Source organism: Bacillus rossius, chromosome 1 (assembly GCF_032445375.1).
Source record: "Bacillus rossius redtenbacheri isolate Brsri chromosome 1, Brsri_v3, whole genome shotgun sequence".
NCBI classification, from domain to species: domain Eukaryota; kingdom Metazoa; phylum Arthropoda; class Insecta; order Phasmatodea; family Bacillidae; genus Bacillus; species Bacillus rossius.
In genome coordinates this window covers 138,451,660-138,472,757 of record NC_086330.1, presented here as the reverse complement: position 1 = coordinate 138,472,757, position 21,098 = coordinate 138,451,660, and the positions used below count along the sequence as shown (strand labels likewise).

The 21,098-nt window shown below is 33.7% G+C and overlaps 1 protein-coding gene across 5 annotated transcripts in view; it reads left to right on the top strand.

Moving 5' to 3' along the window:
- Positions 1–21,098, top strand: part of LOC134546213 (uncharacterized) — a 720,520-nt gene that overhangs the window by 631,895 nt on the left and 67,527 nt on the right. For all 5 annotated transcript variants that reach the window (XM_063388829.1, XM_063388828.1, XM_063388825.1 and 2 more), the window contains 2 exons: positions 3,836–4,011; positions 15,024–15,126. In XM_063388829.1, coding sequence (XP_063244899.1) covers positions 3,836–4,011; positions 15,024–15,126 — 279 coding nt within the window. The remainder of the gene's footprint in view (positions 1–3,835; positions 4,012–15,023; positions 15,127–21,098) is intronic.

Here is a 21,098-nt window from a genome sequence, read left to right as displayed (position 1 = left end):
TTCTCATTTTCGGTACGATTCCTTCACACTGAATTTTCAACGTCTGTGCCAACATGTTTGTAGGCAACACAGATGTTGGATAACTACATTTAGACACCACATTGAGTTTAGCTAGCTACTGCAATTAAGAACATGGACGAGCCATTAAGTCAATAAATCATGCCAATTATTATCCGACACAACTGGTGAAACTAAGTAAACTATCTTGCAGCACATAGCTGATTAGCACATTTCAAACACAGCAACATCTAAAACAAAACATCTTAGTTCAGGTTGTGGACAACTTTCTGTTCACTGATATGCCTAAGGTAGTTCGAGGTTCGATGCCCAACCCTGGCATTCGGCCCTGTGGGTTTTACATTACCTACAATATCCCAGGTTAGACTTTTTTATTATTTATTTTCGTCCATTTGGTCATATATTTATATGTTTTCACACACTGGTATGAGACACGTCAATATATAAGTTAAATGTAAAATAAAGAAAAAAATACAGACGTGAAAGTAAAAAAAAAAGCATCAGACAGCTGTTCTGAGTGTTGGATGTTGGTCAAGAAAAATATGTTACTGCGCAACCTCACTACTTCTTTGACTCTACGGGATTTGTAAACCATGGTAGAGGAGATTGGTGTTGTGTGTACTGTGCATCCCTGGACCACCACGTGGTAAATTCATTGGAGGGTGAAATCATTTCTGGGTGGTTTATTTGTCTGATCTCTCGCCTGTAATGATCCAGTACAAGTTACATAACTTCTATTGAATCTGCTTGTAATGACTTAGATGTTGTGATACTAAATCAGAATAATTCATAAATCACTTCTCACAAATAAAACTAAAAAATTTGCAACCAAACTGATACAGCTGCAAATGCACCACAATTCTACCATTACCTTAGTTTGCTGTTTATTCTAACCAAAACAACTCTTTATCAACTGGTGTGACAAAAATCAGCTGCAAAAGTGAAGTGTATGTATGCAGTGGATAACACATGTATGTGAGCAGAACCGGATGGACTAACGTAAACTAGGTTAGGTTGCATCCTAAACAACCTGTCGGGTTCACTAAAAAATAATTGCATCAGGATAGCATCTATTCAAAATAATTGTGAAACTGGTGAAATAATTTTAACAGTGTGGTAGAAGAAAACACAATTTAAGTAAAGGTTTTGGATGTGTATTAATGTATTAATTCCTGGAATGCCAAATTATACTTGCATGTACACCTATCAGGACAGTGTCGGGGCTAAGTAAGCGTTACTTATTTGAGTATAAAAGAATAATATTTTATACCAAGCACTAAGAATATATTGTAAAGGAGGAACACAAGATCAGTACATTACATCAATAGTCTCTTGTCGCAATTGAAAGATACTAGTTATTTGGTTGTAAAAATTTTGAAATGTGTTTTTTAGCATTTTAGAACACATTTTTGGCAATATTTGGTGGGGAGAAAGAATGTTTGGCAGAAAAAAATGTTTATGTAGTTACCAAACAGTGAAAGAGTGTATTTCAGAAAATGAAAGTTTTTCATTTAATGTATAATGGATAGAAGTGCTGCTCTCTCTCTTTCTCTTTCCCTCTCATATATAATATGGGTAATCTTCTACTACTGTACAAAATGGGTTTTAAAAAAGACTTGTTTTTAAAATATTAAATAAAATGTGTAGGCTAAGAAATAAATATTTTTAAACTCAATCACATAGGGATCTTTAATATTATATTCCTGCAAACAATTTTTTTTTTACATATTAATGTTAACATGTCAAATGTTTTTGCATTTATGGATATTTTGATTGGCTTGTTGGGGCAGTACTTGTCTGATCCAGTAATCAAACTTGTACCCAAAGTTTACTAATGAGATTTCCCACTCAGCGGTTAAACAAAAATCCCAGCCTATGAACTGGAAGTAAGAAAACCTTATTTTGCACTGGTTGTTTGAATTTTAAAGAAATTGTAATGTTTGAGGCTGATTTTTCTTTAAAAAAGAAAAGTAATTGAATAAAAGTTTGTTAGCAAAGTTAGAAGATTTATTAATGGAAAGTCAGGGAAATGGTTTTACAGATTTGTGTGGACACACTGTCCTGCAGCATGTTGTGCGAGCAGGGCCCTGCTTGCCAGCATTAATACAGAACACAGTTGTCTTATTAGATGTGCTGGTTCCTACTCTATTACTGGAAAAATTATGGTTTCAAGCCAGGAGATGTGAATTTTTTTTTACTCTGGTAAAAATTGTTTCTACAAGAAGTAAAACTTAATGTAAAAAGTTTCTATTTAAATTGTTAAATGGGCTGCGGTGCAATCTGAAGGATGGTGATCTTATATTTTTGCCGAAGACTAATATTTTTTATGTAGCTTGGAAAAGGTTTACTAATATTAATCAGGTAAACTTTTATGGCATTACATTTGTAAGACATTTAAGGGTAGTATCCAAAATTATATCACTTCTAAAATTTACTGTTTTATTTTTTGCCATCCTTTTAAATAATTTTATAAGATATAAATATTTTTAATTCTTTGTAAAAGGCTAAGCAATACATTATTTAATATTTTTTTTATGAAGTCAAATGCAAGTTTTTATGTCAGCTCTAGCATGTATTGAAAGCATGAAACAATGTGTTTGTAAAATATTGAATAAAACTATATAAATCTGAGTTTCTCAGGGTTTTGGGAAAATAAAATTGTTATTTATTTAGTAAATAATATACAAAAATTAGTTTTCAAGTTAAGGCTACACACAAATGGTTAATCCAAAACTTAACACCACTTTCATGCTTTCAGTGCATGGTAGTAATGAAATAAAAAATTCCTTTCAAAATCATAAAAACAATTAAATAGTTCTTGTTTAGTAGAAAATGCTATTTATAAAAATTAAATGGGGTTTTATTATGAATTCATTTAAAATCCTGTGTGAAAATACAAACTAATAATGAACTCCTAGGAACATTTCCAGACATATCATCATTTCAATGTTGCTGATTTAGTGCCTGCCAAGCATTACAAATGTTCCATAATTATTACTGATTTAGACGTTGAGTTTCGGGATCATTAACAGTTAGTTGTTCAATACGGAAGCAGAGAAACTTAATGACAAGTTTGAAATAGTGTTTTTCTTAGCATTCATATGATAAATCTTGCTCAAACAGTTCATGTAGCTAATGTATTAAGAAAATAAACATTTTGTCGAGTACTAAATATATATATGAATACTGAAACTTTCTTTAGATTTTTAAAACTTATTTAGTTTTTAAACTTCTGAATAGATGAGTTAGTTTGTTACTGTAAAGAAGTGAGGATTAATTATTTGTTAAGGGGTAAATCTGTGTTACCAAGGCGGATTGATAAGTGCAATGCTTGTTTGCGCTTTTAGCACGGTATCGCCTCTAAGCGCAAAGCTCTGAACTGGCGTTTTAGTCTTCTCATCTTGCATAAGACAACTATGAAATTTGAGTGGTGACCGTAACACTATATGGCAGAGAAATGAAGATGTGTGTAATGCAAGTCCCTTAAGTGCTTTCAAGAATCTTTACCGGTTGTTTTACACCTAAAAATTACTCTGAAAAAATGCCTTATAGCCATTTTAACTTCTAAAAATACAGTTTAAAAACTTGATTCGGAAAGCAGACTGCTTATCGGCCATCTCAGCAAACTATAGCTTTTCGTAAACAGACCCCCCACTCAGATTTAAGAAGTTTTCAAATCCCTTTGTTTTTCCTAAAGCTCTGCAATTGTGTGTGTGCACAGGTAGGTGGGACCCTTGAGTCTAGTATTCGGCATAAAACTTGAAACTTTATACTGTGTTCATCTTACTGATGGAACCTGGGGATGGTGTCTGTGCAGGTCACCTCGAGGACCTGTTCGGACCGGCACGCGGAGTTGGAGAGCCATGGCCCGGAGAGCTTGTCGGGGTTCGTCCGGGATGGCATCAGGCGGAGCTTCACCCAGCCCATGACCCACCTGGAGCACCAGGAGGCCGGCGGCGACAAGGAGGTGAACAGGACCAGCATTGCGGACAGGTATGAGCCTCCGACGGGCAGCGGTTCAGTTTACAGGGAGTGCTTGGGGTAGTCTCGCATGTCATGTTGATTTTTTTTTTCATTTTATCAACATTACTTTTATTGAAGGGCTAATTCTCTTGAATTTGTTGTTCGGTCACAAATATTTTCAACAATATTATTTTAGTTTAATATTGTTACATGCGTGCTAGGAGAAGGATCGCAACTCGTGCCAGGTACCTTATCAGCGAGTCTTGCCAGCGGCCCCGCACGGGCGCTGATGTCATGCATGCCAAGCGTTCGTGGCCGGATTACAAGGGTCTACCTAACCATTCCACCTTGTACTGTTGTCACTGACACTTTACGTGGCCTGGGAATTCTGCGGGTTTTCCGAGGCTGCAGCGCGGAGTGGCGTGAATAAATGCTGTCTTTCTGGACTTTGCGGGCGTCGGGTCAGCCCGGTATGCCGCGACACGTCACAGCCTCTCTTGTGCAACTGAGTGGCGCGAGGCTGTGTGTGTGTGTGTGGACAGGAGTGAGGTAAGGGGCGAATCACTTTCGAGCATAGCTCCAGTGAGGAGTGCGAACTGTGGAACTTGACAGACATTTAGTGACTTGCAAATAAACATTTTTAAATGCAAGTGATTGGTGATCAGACATTTTTAAGTACAATTATTTATTAGTAATGTAAATGTTAGTAATTTAATAAAACTCTAATAATTTTAATTGGGCTATCCTTTACAATCCCAGTTTTCCCCACCTTATTCAAAACAATATATTAGGTGTAAAAAGTTAAGACTTTGTAATTATTATCACTAGTGTGATTGTTTACCTTCCATTATATTACACTAAGTGAAATGCTGTTAAAAATATTTGTGACAAATTCAACAGATTCAAGGGAAGTATCAAGTGTAAATTTTAGAAATAGCTTATAAGTAATAGTATAAGCAAAAAAAAGAAGAAAAATAACCAAAATGGTATGCGAAGCCAAGAATTAAATGGGTAATTTGGAAAATTATTGTCTAGTGTAAAACATTTTTGAAAAAATACACTAAAGCCGGTTGGGTAAATTTAGGCGATGACTCATCAGAGCATAACTAAAACTAAAAAACTCAAGAATGGGTCTCTTAATGGCGGGTAGGAAGAAGAGATATATTGATTGCCCCACTCCTCTCTCTCGGGCAAGTGTTAATATATTGATGCTACAGTGCTGCATTTTTTGTTATGCTCGAAACTACAAAAAAATTTCTTATTAAAAATGAAATGAAATTAGAATTGTATACATTTTTGCAGATATTTTAAATAATATTAGTTTTTTAGTAGGTTTTTTATTTAGTTTTATCTTTACAGTTAATTATATATCGTGAATTAGTTATTTTCACACACTAATTGGCCACACACAATTTTTTTTAGAAATGCTATGTTTTGCTTGTTTTATTTCTGCATATTATTTTCTCTCTTTTTCCTTACTTTAATCAGCCACATTACTTAAGTGACTAGGAATAGTGTTTTTTCTTCTGTTAAGCAAATATTAGTTGTTAAGGCCAGGCGTATATAGAAGTTATTTACACTGCCCATTTAAGTGGAATGCACATAGTGTACATATTTATACATGTAAACCTAAACACTGAAGCAGATCCGCCCTTCAGAGCAAAGGAAAAATGATGTGAAGAGCTAGGGTTTCAAGAATGTAGTTGGTTTATTGCTCGTGTATATATATGTTTGTCCAAACATCAATTTTATTTTATTCTTTAGTATTCTAAAGAGCACGCAAGTGTAATTTTATTTGTCCATCCAAAATCTATATAGTTCACTTGTATTAATACTAGTCCACAGTTTTGCAAGCACATACATTTGAGGCATACTCTTTGGTTTGACTTGAAGATATGCTTTTGGAACGAGTTCACAATTCATTTAGTGAAAATTTAGTTTGTAACTGCACAGTTCAACTTAAAGCTCTTATTTCTTAGTTGAATTGATGTGAGGGCAGAATTAGACAGTACAGACATTGGTTCACCAGCTCGCCTGTATCAGTTACTGATAACTGGAACCCTTATAAACTTGCCTGATTTTCACCACAGAGATGAACTCTAAATGCAAAAATATAAAGAAGTTAACATAGTTAATTTATGGGGATAAGAAAAATATAAACTTGGCCAAGGGTGCTAATAGAATATAATAGATGCTTATTTAAATATCTGTTAAATATGTTGGCTAATTATGCTATTAAATGATTTTCTATAAGTTTTTGCAACATCAATTTTTTGAATATTCATATCCTTTTAATACCAAAATTACATTTAAAAAATGCTCATAACGGAGCTAAAGAAGCACTTACATTATTAGAATAAAATATTTTTGTAGTTAGGTTTAAGTATTTCATTTTTATAATACACAACTGCATACATAATAACTGATAACTGTCAGAAAATGCAAACTAGACTGCCTTATCTAGCAATTGACAAGACTGTTACCATTTACAAGTAAGATATTCTTGTAACTTTTTTTTATATATTAGTAGTATTCCATCCCTAATGGACTAAAAATGGAGTAGGTTTGATTTTTGTAATAACTTCAAAGTTAATAAAGGGGAAGGTATGAAAATCAACATGAATTACTTAAGATTCATTGTTTTATTCTTTACGTAAGAATTTCGTTAAAATTCTATAACTTGGGGTTTAGTGGATGTCAGTTAATTTTTTAAATAAAAATATTTTATTAAAAACTTAATTGTAAGTTGTGTACAGCTCAATTTAAAGAGTTGAGTACATAGTTTTTGAACCATTGCAAAAGATTTAAAGTATTTTTGGTGTCACATTTTTATATCTTCATAACCATTGGGAAAAAAAGGAAAAAGTTTACTCTGATAACTCCATTGAGATACGCCCAATATTTTTGTAGAAATATACTTGTAAAATGTAATGATTTGTGAAGCATATCTCTCTCCTGCAATGAGCAATAAGACAGCTGTTTCAGTGTAGTAGGTAAACCTGGCTTGTTGCTGCATTTAAAATTTTGAGTGATATTCAGTTAAGTTTGTTTTTATAATAATAAACATGTCACATGCTATTCATATGATATAATAGTATTGCTTATAGTGTAGCAATGTATTGGTAAATTATATAAATACACACTCGGTTATCATGGTAGATACACACATTTATTGAAGTGTCTGAAGTGTGGTGAAGCCAACTCGCTCCCAATAAACTTCAATCTTCTTGCTATCGAGTAAGTGCAAAAAGCAATTCAAGCTAGTGCTATCAGATGAGGAAGAAAATTGACGAGATATCAATTAACTTTATAACCACAAAACCAGAATTTAAAAAAACTTGACTAGAGATTTATTCAACACAAGCACTCATGATAAATACATGGCCACGGGGATGGAAAACACATACCGAAGCACGAGTGAATCAAACAGCAAAGTGTTATTTTATGAGAGACATAAACCATGTCACTAGCAAAAAAAAAAAAAAAAAAAAAAAAAAAAAAAAATTAAATCTTAATTTCATTATGTCACAATATATATGTAAAGTCCCAATAAGGCACAAGAGACAAATTGAATACAGTGTTAGGACAAAGTTAAACTTAAGCCCAATAAATATAAAATAAACTAAGATCCAGAATTAGAAGTTAACAAATATCAGCAAAAATCATCTACCTTAAACACAAAGCTAAATAAAGGGCAGTGAAAACAAGGTGATTAGATACAGTGACTGCCTTCACTTAGTGTAATATCTCCTTCAAGATAACTAATGTGCCTCAGCAAAGTTCTAATGTCGCCAACTATGAAAAGAAGCGAACTCTACAATGTTAGTAGTGGGAGACTACTTGTAAAGGAATAAAATTCCTTAAACACTATCGGAAGGAACTTTGAGGATAATCACTGCAACCACCAACATTGACGTGCATACAGGAACACATTTTTCACTCAAGTGTAAATATATCCAGTGGCAGTCAGACATGAAATTTAGACAGTTTTGAGTCTGACTGTGTGTGTGATCATTACAATTCAACAGAATAACACGAAAAGTTAATTGTTGCGGTGAATTGCCTCAAAGATGCTTCCGGGAACACTCGCTGAAGTTTAAGTTTAAGATTACCATGTGCATGCAGATACAACTAAAACATCAGCTTGTATAGCAAAAAATAACACTTGTGCGCATGTGCCAAAACTTAGGGAGAGGCAATAGAGGAAGGGAAAGAGGGGAAACAAGGTAAGTCATTGTAGATGGAGGGTTTGGCAAGGAGGGGGGGGAAAGGGGAAGGAGAAGCGAAGACTGATGTTGCATTATTAAACTCATGTGCCCTTAAGTTTCTTTTCAAAGGCAATCTTCTCAGGATCTTGATACAGGAACAGTTAATAAGCGTGTTGTCTCTGGCACCGAAGTTGGTGGATCCCAGGTGCAGAAGAAGCAAGAGCGGGAACACAGCTCAGACTGACTGCTGAATGCAGGCACAGATGCAGCACATGGCTGCACCACATATACTGGAGGCTTTCCTATTAGAGCAGTAGTTCGAATAGCTCGCTGGTAGTCAGACAGTTAGGCTCACAGTTAAGCATTCACGCACAGTGGGCAACTCACCACTAGGTGCACCCGGACCTCAGAAATAGAAGAGGACTGCGGCAAGTCACGTGGCAACATGCAGGGATACTTGCGGCACACACCCGATAGGAGTTCCCGGCGATAGGAATAGGACTACCCTCGCCCAGCTGCGGTCAACAGGTAGGAGGAGACTCAAACCAAGCTGGTGTGAACTGCACACAGCAACTATCTCCGGATGAGGCTCCCCCAAGCAAGCTCCAAGGAAGAGCACTCATTCAACTGTCTCCGGTCTCGACATCCTGACCGGGACGAAGACACAGAGCTTGGACACAGCGGTGGACCCTGCTGTAGGCTCCACCTGACGCCACACCAACATCGGTCATAGGAGGCATTAGTTCATGAGGCGGCGATCCATCAGGAGAAAGGGCAGAGAGAATGAAAATGACAAGTGCAGCATCCCGGCTGGTGCAGCGCCGACACAAAGGTGGGTATATGTCCTCGGCCTCGAGGAATGGCTGGGTAGGAGGAAAGGAAGCTTGCAAGATGCGTAGCACTGGGAACAAACACCAAAATCACAACAGCTAGGCTGCAACACAGGTACAAAAACAAAGGTTTATGCAGCAAAGGCCTTCAAATGACCTAAATGTGCCTTCTTAAATTTCTTCAGCTGCTGATCATGACAAGAATACCAAATTCTTACTCAAAAACATATATGATAAGGCCCTATGTAAGGAGGTATTAATTGAGTATTAAGCTTAATCACTAGGAATGGCAAGTTTGTCCCCTTCATTGTACACATGATTTAGACTGGTCGCTTTTTATGCTCTCCTAAGATTATAATCAACTTTGGATAAAACATCAAGCACAGCGCTGTCGAGTGTCGTGACCAGTGGAGGCAAACCCCACTCATTGAGCAAAGGCATTGAGATCTCCCGACCAAGGATACTGACTGAATGTGGGAAACTACTTGCACAGTGTGTAGCAGAGTTGAACCCCAAATTAATGAATTCCAAGTCGGGATCCCACTGTCTGATTGGAGCGGTAGAACAAAATAAAGATGGCCTTTAGCATTTTATTAACACATTCTGACTGATTCCCCTGTGGGAAACATGTGCTTTTATATATGGAAAAACACGTCTCGATATACATTTGACAAAGTTCCTTGCGTACCGGACACCAGTATTACAGGGGCACCAAAAACCTTCAAAACCTCTTCCTTAAGGCTGCTGACAATCGTCTGCACTTTCATGTTGCGCATAGGCAACAAGATGGCATTTAGTGAAGATATCTGATCACGAAGATGGTATTTCCCTTGAGACCGGGCCATGGGCCAAAAGAAAAGGTTTTATGTGTAATATGTGCTACACTGTCACTGTGCAGTATTTCACCACCTTAGCACATACGGGATACAGGTAATTTAGATAGCTGACAGTCTAAACAGGAATGAACATACATACTTGGACACATCCTCAACGCAAGAAGGGTGCATCCTCGCACATGCTAAATGAGCAGCAATGTGCTTGAACATTTTATCCATCCCCATGTGGCCTATGAAAGAAGCATGAAAATAGTGTTGCACAGATGAACGCAAATCCTTAGGGACAAACACCTTCTGTGCATGACCATGTTTGTGGGTGAAGAATAAGTCCTTGCTCTAAGGGAACATTTTTAACCTCCTCAAGTTCAGAGAAATGCACAAGGGATTTTCCTCCTGGCATTCATGTAAGCAGAAATATGATTCAGAAAACTCCTTTTTGACAGCTACTTGAACGGGTTCCAATGAGGACTCCTCGCATTGAACATGTATGAGAGTGAGTCCGCCACAACATTTTCACATTTTGAATCTTAAAACAGCACTGTACGTTACTTTGTAACTTAGCGTTTTATAAAACTTTTGTACATTTATTTGATATAACTGCAGGATTTATAACTAATACAAGGGTTAAAATATCGACTTCAAAAAGTTCACTAAACCCTGTTCAGGGTTTTGTCTCACACAATGTCACACAGTCACACAATGTCTCTCTTCTCCCTTCTCTCTCTTCCCCCCTCCCCCCATTTTCTGGTCATTGCTGTTTTTTGTAAATGTTATGTTACATCTCTTCCTCTAGTTCTTGTTGCAAATATTTTTAACCAATTTTTACCAAGTGTAAAATAATGGGTGTAAATAGTTGCAGAGGTGATTATAATTTTGAACTCTTGAACAACTTTTGACACTCATATAACACTTAATGAATATCTGTGTGAATGTATTTGTGGTTTAACAACAAAATCTTGGGAAGTAAAGTGTCAGTCTCGAAAACATCCCCTAAATTATAGTAGCAATGAAAATAAAAACACAGTTTTTGATACTGAGATTTAAATAAACTTGTTAAAAACCTGCCTCGCTGCCAGCAAAGGGGATGCTAATAGTTCAAAGCACACTTTGCTATACACAGTCCCATAGGCTCTCAACACATACTGTCTCAACTATAGCTTAAATGAAGGCCTTATTTCAATCGTGTTGTAGCCACACTTAAAGAAAAAAGTAATGTTGGAGTTCTCCACCTATTCATGTTCATGCAAGTCATTTTAGAAGTAGTTCACACTTCCAGCTTACTGAAGTTTGTAGTTGTCTCAACCACAGAATAGTCACCATTCATTTATTTATATTAAACATACTGTATCACAAAATAATCAAATATTTTAGGTGTAAGACTATTGAAATAAAGCCTTTAAATGATAAAATATATTAGGACAAGTAAATGGTTATTGTGCAGGTATAATACGAATTTGTCCACAAGTTCTGGGGCAAGGGTTGCCTTTTACAAAACTAATACGTATTAAAACTAAAACACATGTTGTAAAAAATAATGTATGTATGATAAAACCCTTACTAACAAAAAAACACAAGCATTAGCATTTAAATATTTTATTGCATAAACAAATACTCTAAATGAAACAGGAAAATTTAAGCAGCACCATCTGTGATATGTTGAGGTTAATGTTGACAACCCTCGGGAGTTTCCAGCACGCGAATTGCAGTAGCCTATACGTGGACCTGGGATACACAGCACATTTAATGTCATTGTGCCTCAGTTGAGAAAGTAATTACTGAATGTGGAAAATAGCTCTTAACACATTAAATAGATCAATTACTAAATATGAAAATAATACCTATATCCCATAGAATCTAATGTTCAGGTAACACCATAGTTAAATGTGTTGCTATTTGCTAAATCAGGCTTTTAGATGGCCAAATATTTCCTGTTTATATGTAAGAAAAGAAATACCTAAGTGATAGTAGGTGCTCACATTCTTTGCTTAGACACTTCCTGTAAATCACAGGGCTCACGTTGATTCCATCAGGTGGATTCGGATTGTATGTTGACCATAACTTACGATGTGCAATCCGATAACTTTTTTCAAAACAGTAATACTCGTGTGCATTTTCATTATCCATAGAACAGCTTATGATTTTTTAAAAATATATTTTTACTGTTTATTAATTTTTTTTATATTCATGTTAAAATGTATTTGCCTCTCTATGATCCGGAAACATTACCTAGTTGTCCTGGATGTACCAAATTAGAAACCTTTACTGCTTCTATTATAATTGACATATATATTTTTTTTTATTTAGTTGCAAATCATATCTGAAGAATAAATAAGCAATGAAACAAGTCCTTAACAAATTCAGGGAGGTTTCCAGCAGACAGTAAAAATCTCAACACCCTGGAAAATTAGGGAAATTGACAAAATTTTAAGTTACCAAACTGTATGAGTAATTTTTTTAATGCCAATGTGTTTTTATAATGTCATAAAACCAGCCTGTACTTAAATCAAAAAATTCAGGTTTAGTTGAAAACTCATCATCTTTAATTTAATATAAGAATATAAACAAATGAATCAACTCTACATTGATGTAATGATTTGAAGCATAGTCAATTCACCTGGTCACAAACAGAGTTTTGTTTGAATTTGGATTAAATGTAGTGTGTTTATATTACAGACTGGCAGTATTGATAACAATAACAGTGCAAACTGTGTACCTACATGGAAAAGATTTTGTGGTCAATTTGACATGTTGTGTGTGATCAAAATGTGTTTCAATATATATTTTAGTGTAATATACTTAATTTTGCACTATAACATGATTGAGTAGTGACGAGATTAATTGGTGAATTGCAATAAAACTGAATTCACACCACAAAACAGGTCAAATCAACATATAACATCAAAATGCTAGTTAATACACCATTTAGCACCAAAATGCAACTAAAAGCATGAAATCAATTAGCAATATAACGAAACTTAACTCAGAGGTACAAAAATGTTACATTTTATAATGGTGAATTCATTGAATGTAATTTTTTTAGCATGGATTTTGCACCAAAATGTACGAAATAAATGGATTGGAAATAATTAATATTATGTTTGATTCTGCATCACTTTATTAGTTATGTTGTTTTTACATTGTTGATATAGCACTTATTTCAATCACACAAATAGTTGCTGATCTGTTTGTATTTTGATTAATTTATTTCTAATGTGTCAGTCAAAATGACTGTTTTGGTGAATTAAGTATTAAAAAATATTTTTGTTTCATATTTGTTTGAACACTATCTTTATGAATAAAGACAATGTTTAAAAATAAAAATGATAAAACATAAATCTCCATTTTAAAAATTAAATTGACAAAATTAAAACCGTACAATCTTGTCCCCATTAATGAGATGAGGAAAACAATGTTTGGTAGGACAGGAAAAACAGGGACAACTGGGGGAAATAGTCTTAAAGTAAGGGTATGATAACCCTGAAGTGAATGTAGTCAATGTTGTCGCAATGTGGCCTGAACGGCCATCCCGGTCTGTACCTGGTGCAGCATTGCCACATTTTACCTCTCGGTAAGATATTTCGCACATGCAATCAATCAAAAAGTTTTGGACAGAAACGCTCAACAGTAAATAACAAACTTTTATGCTCGGAGAATTAGAAAAAAACAAAATGAAAATGAAACGTGTGTTAAAAATTTCACACTTTTCCAGAGAAGCAATGTTGCTGGTGTCTCATGTTTCATACCTATTTGCAGCATTTATAAGTTAGCTTGAACTGGTTATAATTTTAATGTACATAAAAGTCAGCACATCAAATATTTTAATTTCTTAGAACATAATGGAATTACCTTTAAAATCTTAAAATAATTTTGCTTTGCATCTTTGTGATAAATTTTGTGTAAGTAATTGAGATGGTATTCTACCACTGGTATAGGTAAGGCAAAGATGATTGGTTAATCATTGTGAAACTTGATACAGAACATTTTCTGTAAATCCTCTTTTTGCTTTAAAGTGTTTTAAGTATAGTGCCAAAGATCTTTCACGTGTCATTGCTGCTGTCCTGTTAGTAAAATGTGTTTGCAAAATGACTTTGATTTGACTCAAGTTTCTGCAATGGTCATCTATATGGCAGCAGAGTAGTATACCACACCATTGAGTTATTATATGTAATACATGTGGAATTATTATGTTAAATGTGTGAAATTTTTTTTTCCATTTCTGTGTGTATGGGCCAATGAAATCCTCAAATGTACAAATATCATAAAATATTCTAGGAAAAAGAATTGAAGAAATCTATTTCAGGGAGGGAAATTCAGAAATTAAAACACCTGTGTAGTTGACAAGGACTAAATCATTTATCTCTACAGAATCTATCAGACATGCTGCAATGCTCAGGGAATGATTGTTTAGCACTGAAGGAAATTTTTTTTTAAACAAACAAAAATTGATAAGTCATTAATAATTTTTTTTTTTAATTTTAAGAATTAAAATTTAATGGGATTAGTACAGTGGCGTAGCCAGGATTTGCATATGGGGGGTGTTAAGAAGCATGGCCCCCCACCCCCGTATTAAAGCGGGGGGTCCGGGGGTCCTCCCCCGGGAAAATTTGGATTTTAAGGTGTATAAAGTGCTATTTTAGCAGTTTTCGGTACTTAAATTTAAATATTGTAATGGTAAAAATTTTATTAATTTTAATATGAAATTTTTTTGAGTGATGAATAAGAAATTAATTAAAGATTTGGTGCTAAGGGGGGGGTTCGAACCCCTAAAACCCCCCCCTGGCTACGCCCCTGGATTAGTATTTCTTCAAAGTTTAAATGGATGTGTTTTTGTTCGTATATAATTTTATTCATGACTAGACATTTGGATCCAGATTTGAGTTTCTCTTTTTTGAGAATCAAATTTGAGATTCGGATTTGACAAGTAGTTTCGGTTAATCGCTATTTTAAAGACTATTTGTAGGATTAAATATAAATAAGGGTTATTTTAATGCTTTAGAATATTTTATTCTTTCTTATCACCTATTATTAACATAGTTAAATAAACATTGTTTTTTTCCTTTTTATAGGTCGTATGAATAAATCCTAGAAAAAACTTATTAGTTTCCATACATGAAAACTCTAGAAACTGTAGGATAGTTTAAGCAGTGTTATATTTTTTTTATCCCCAGGGTGGCTGCACTGCAGAAGAGCAAGGAGCATGACTGGAGGAAGCGTGTGCCAAAAACCAATGCCGACGAGGAGCTGATCTGCACAGTCAACAACCACATTAATGTGAGCAGTTGCTAGCTTTTATAACCACGCTGCTTGCTTGGGTTCTGTGGCATTTTTATGGCATCCTTCTGCATGGTACCGCTGCATGCTGTGTGCATTGGGACTTTACTTCCAGATAAAACAGATTAAATAAAGATTTGTCTGTAAATTTGAGGTGATATTGTCAGAAAATCCAAAAATTATGCTTATTTATGTGCCTCTCAAAAAAGTATGTTTATTTTTTGTATATTTTTCACATGTAACTACTTGTAGGTTTATGAAAGATTTAGTTTGGCACGTCAAAGAATTCTCCTGGATGAAATATTGGGACTTGATAATCTTCTGTAATGGCCAATAGCTTCAATCTTTGATCTTCTGATTTTTCCTGTTGCCTAAAATAACCCCTCACCCTTAATGTTAAATGGGTAACATGTGCAATTACAAGTTAGGACATTTTGAACTGTCAGTGTATGCAAGGCGTTGATTTTCAAGATAGAAACTTTACTAACTTGAACTGGCAACACAATACTAGATCTCATTTGTGAAAGATTTGTGAAGAGATAAATGTAGAACTAAACATTTAAAGTTAAAATGAAGCATTAATAACATAAAATTTCCTCATTCAGATGTGTATTACTATACAACAGTCATTTTGTCAAGACAATAAATTTGTTGCGGAGAAGTTTGGTTCAAGTATTTCAAAATTAGAATGTGCATAAATATGTTTTGAAGCTTATATTGAAAGATATAAAAAATTATGGATGCAATATGATGCACTCAAGAATAATTAGTTATTTTCATAAATGTGCCGGAAATATATATATTTTTAAAGATTGTTAGACCGTGTCTATATCAATGTTATTCCATGTTCTTAAATATTGTAATTTGTTCTTGATATTTTTTTTTTAATATTTTTAATTTTACTGTTTTAAAAAAACATTTTCTAATGCTGTGTGAAGTTCTGTGCACAGTATTGGTGTATTCAGCTGCTTTTTTTTTTTTTTTTTTTTTTTTTTTTTAGTGAAGGTAAATTTGTAAACTTAGATACGCGGTATCTTATCTTGATTGGGTGTGACAGTTGTGAGTAAATCATTTTTCTTTTCATATTTACTTGTTATGAGTGTTGTGAACTATATTTAATGTATATGTGCAACTGAATTGAATGTTTTGCATATTGAGAAAAGCATTTATTACTGGATTATAACAGAGCAATAGGCACTTAATTATTGACCTTCATGAGGCTTTTTATTGTTTAGATAAGAATAATTTCAAGATATCGCCATTAACAGATGAGTGTAAGTAGCTAACTATAAAATCCAAGCATCTTCATTACAAACACAACTTCTTTCATTATGAAGTTGTTTCTTCTATAGAAGTTATTTTTAATCATATACATGCTAAAATTTGTACTGGAAACTTAAGAAATAAATTTAATGTAAACATGACAAAGAATTCGGACATATTTTTAACAAGGGCATTTCTCGGTAAAGAAAATAATTTTTTTGGGTTTAAGTTAACAGATTGTGTTTATTTTGTCCTCAGAATTTTATTTCTCAAAGTTTTTAAGTTCTCTCAAAATTTGTAAGAATATTAAATTTTTGCATTAACTACATTTTCTTTCGAATAGGAGTAGAATGCAGTAAAGAAAGCTTTTTTTTTTTTTTTTGGGTAGGTGTTCTGTTCTGCTTTCTAAATTGATTATACAATACCAATAAGGAACCTTAAACAGAGTATTTTGCAAATTTTGTAGCTCTGGAGCTATCAAAATGTTTTTTAAAAATTTACAGTATGCTTTAAATTTGTCTGTTTTAAATGTCAAGAGAATTTAAGTAATGGCTAGAAAGATGTAAATGGTTTTATTAAAAAATAAGTGTGTTTTGGGTACTATGAAAACAATAAGTAGTGATTTGTTTCTGCAATTTATGTTAATGATTTACCTGAATAAATTGGCTATGGAAAAATGAAGTACACTGATTTCAGGAAAATTTTAATCAATGGAAAATATTGAATGTTTTTAATAAATTTTGAACTGGATTATTAAATCTCGATTTGTTTTGAATAAAGTAAATCATATTTATAAATAAACATCATTTAGTTTTTACACATTTTTTTAATGTAAGTCATTAATGTGATTAATAATTTTATAAACTACTTATTGTCCATAGGAAATAGCAGGAAGTATAGAAGGCTCATTTTGCCAGTAGATGTTAGTATTCTGTTTTCAGCACTCAGATGACTGTGCACCGTACTATGACCAAGATCTAAGTGGAATAAGGGAACATGTGCTCATGGTGCTAAAAATATTTATTTCACTTTTTTATTTTTGTTCTATATTACCAGGGCGATCAGTAAAGATTCCTGTTCCTATAAGTTGCATTGTATCATTCTTCTAAAAAAAATTGCAGAAGAAATGCAACTTACAGGAGGGAAAATATATACTACACCTTACTTCGATTAAACCACAATAGTATAAGTTTTAAGTAGCAAATTCAAACCATACCTAATTGTGGTGTTTTAATGGTCCATAAATGAGTGTTTAAATAACTTCATAATGCTTTTTTGAATTTTCGCTACAGTCTTGCAGAATTTGAAAGTAGGCAGGTGTTATAATATCAGGGAAGCTGTAGAGTACATTAAAAATTGATGGTACTCAAAATGTTTTTGTAGAATCAGCATACAATTAAAATTTGTATCCACCTTGAAATCTTATGTAGGGAAAAACACTTCAATGCTAAGTTCAAAATCGATCTCTTTATCAACTTCCCTACTATTTCAACGCAGTGTGACAAATAACTAATATCATAAACCAGCCATCTACATTAAAAATAATTACTTCACGGTTTAAGAACATTAATTTGTTCACTGGTAGTATGTATTTCAAGCTTTGAGCATTCAGAAAATGAGATACAATAATCTACACATTAAAAATTCCTTTGAGGGACACTGTTATAAAAACGTGGAGCACAGCATTTTCATTTGGGTGACATTTTAAGCTTTCTGATTGTGATATGAGGCCTTCTGATAAATATATTAAGTATGAAATGTGGGTGTTTGTGAAACAATTTAAATCAAATAATTGATAGCGATTCTTAAAATGTCCAGATGTCTTCAAAGCACCAGTGTCGCTTACTTGAGTAATTTTCATTAAATGCAAATGTGCCATGTCTTCATATAATTGGTTATGGCCAATAACTTGCAAAATCAAATATAATAAAAAAGTCTGACGATTAAGGACATTAAGCCCATGCATAATAAAATCACTTTCTCATGTTCGTAAATTGTAACACCTTGATACTTGAACTAATTTGTTGATACAATAATGCCCACAAATCACGAAACACTTAACATAAACCTTATTTAGATATTTAAATGTTAAAAGTTCGAGGCTACTGGAATATTTTAAATTACGTTAATAAATTTCTGGTGAATATTATTGCAGTTACGACTTAACTAAAAATGATCCTTTCATTAAATACAAGTTAATAACTTTCACCCTTTATAAAAAAGATTCCAGCCATTAGTAGTTGACCTGACCAACTGGACTCGTTGTTTGCACTGAACGATCATACTAATTGCATGTTTCACTGCAATTATTCTAAAAACTTCCCTAAATATTAAAAATCAATAATGAACTGCCAGATGACCTTAACACATGTGCTAGGCGACACAGACTTCATGTTGTTAGTGCGAAGAGACAAACTGGATTTCAGGAAATGGGCCTACCATCACACGTGTTTGCGGCTGCCTTTAGTCTGTGTCGAACTCGACAAACACCTCAAAGAAGCTTGTCTTGTGTGAGGAAAACGTTACATGGCTCACGTGTTTTTGACCATGCCAAAGACCCATGCTAACTAACACCTTAACACACGCTGTGTGTTCCTGGAAACATTTCACATGGACATCCAACAGCTCACCCGCAGAGCTTGCCTTCACGCATGTCTATCTCTCGCACGCCTATCCGTGTAACTCATCTACTGAACAGCTTGTCACTGGTCGTGGCATAGTCCACTTTTCTGCGCTTCAGCGGCATGACGCTTAACTAGCCACTGTAATGTCCATGCTTTTGACGATGGTCATTCGTTGAAGGCTAATATTGGTTCCTGAGTTCTATTATAAAAAAAAATATTAATGTATTAAATATTTGACCAATAAAGTTTACAAATTATTTACACACGTATAAGCATGGGTGAAAATATGTTGGTTTCTGAGGGAGGGGGGGGGGGGATAATGTTTATCATTCCCATTTCACAGTGACGATTTCACAAGCACAAGATCCTCAAAGAGAAGCTTTTTGATTCCAGGGGGTCTCGGCTCATCCCCCTTCCTGCACCCCCCTCTCATTCATGGATCTACGCCCATTTATATAATTTTCAAAATGAAAATTTTATCATTTATGTTAAAGGAACCACATAAATTGTGGTGACAAGTTAATCAAGTGAATCTTCCAAAATCAAAATTTACACAAATCTTGACATAACCAAAGCACAGCACACAAATATAAACACAATAAAGTATGCTCCTAAAATATTGTAAACAAAAATTGATGCTAACAACGTTCCTTAGTTACCGCCTCACCAGCACTCTAATGTCTGTGTACACAATGTTATATATGTCATATAAAGTGCCCACTCCATATTATCTCACTTATATTTAAATCTTGCGTTTATGTTCTGCAGCTGTTAAATTAGTTACTTACAACATTAATTTTTTAGTCTGAAGAATTCTCTTGAAGTTTGTGTATTTTTCAATAACATTTTGTATACACACATTAACTTACATAATTAAAACAGGATTTTAAGGAACTCTTTTATGAGTTAACAGTTAAGCAGTTAGCAAATAACAAAATTAATGATGTATTGAAGGCTCATTATTCTTATAACTTTTCACAAAACTACTTGAAGATAAATTAGGATTTAAAGTTGCTATGCTTATTTCAAGCGTTAACATTGAACACGCAAAACATTTTTATGCAATATTGACAAAACAAAATCTCCCTTTCAGCATTGGTGAAGGGTGGTTTTCAATGTTCATATCACCAGAGAAAATGCACCAAAAACAGACAGAATAAAGAACAGTAGAAGCCATATTGTTGTTTGGTGTAAATAACATTTAATATTTGAATTGGGGGAATAAATATCATTTAAATAATGGTGAAATTATGAATGACCAAAATAAAAAAATGTAGGTCCTACTCTATATATTTATTACCTTGTCATTGGTGGTTACTGTTTAAAATAGTTCATTATGTGTGTCATTTGTGAGATACTAATTTAAGTACATTTTGTGGGGGAAAAACACTACATTCCTTGAAGTAATTTAAATGTTTCACTACTTAGAATAAATATTAGTATTTTCTGGAATAAATATTGGTATATTCTGGTTTGTCTTCGAATAAACGTGTAAATATAACAGGCAGACTACCAACTTTTCGACATAGTGTAGTGCTATAAAAAAAAAGGGGGAAATTTTTTGCAGAAGTATTTAAACATAATATAGGCTACTTGAAAAAAAGTATTTAGGATCTTTAGGGTGAAAAAAAGCAATTAAATTTGTTCTCCCAGCATTATGATTGCAAATAAAATGCAAGTGACATTTTTTTTATCTTTGTATTTGCTTGTAAAGCTAAAATTTTTGTTATTAAGTGCTTAAATTTCTAATTGGTATGTATAGACCTAGTTATCAAGAACTGTGCATGATAATTTTGGTTTTTGTTAACATAACATTACTTTTTTTTTGTATTTTTTCTAGAACCACTACTCAGTGATATTTTTAATTTCAAATAATGCTAGGATAAAGTTAAAGTATAATGTACAAAAACTGTAGCTATAGCGATTTTTTTCCCTTTGCAGGTTCAGACATTTCAAAACCAATATTTTTGTAAGGTTTTATGAATCTATAAACAAAAGACCAGAAAACCCATTACCTGTGTAGGGATTATAGTGAAATTCCTTTAAACTTTTCTTTTTAAACTTTCATTAGTGTGGACCTCTACT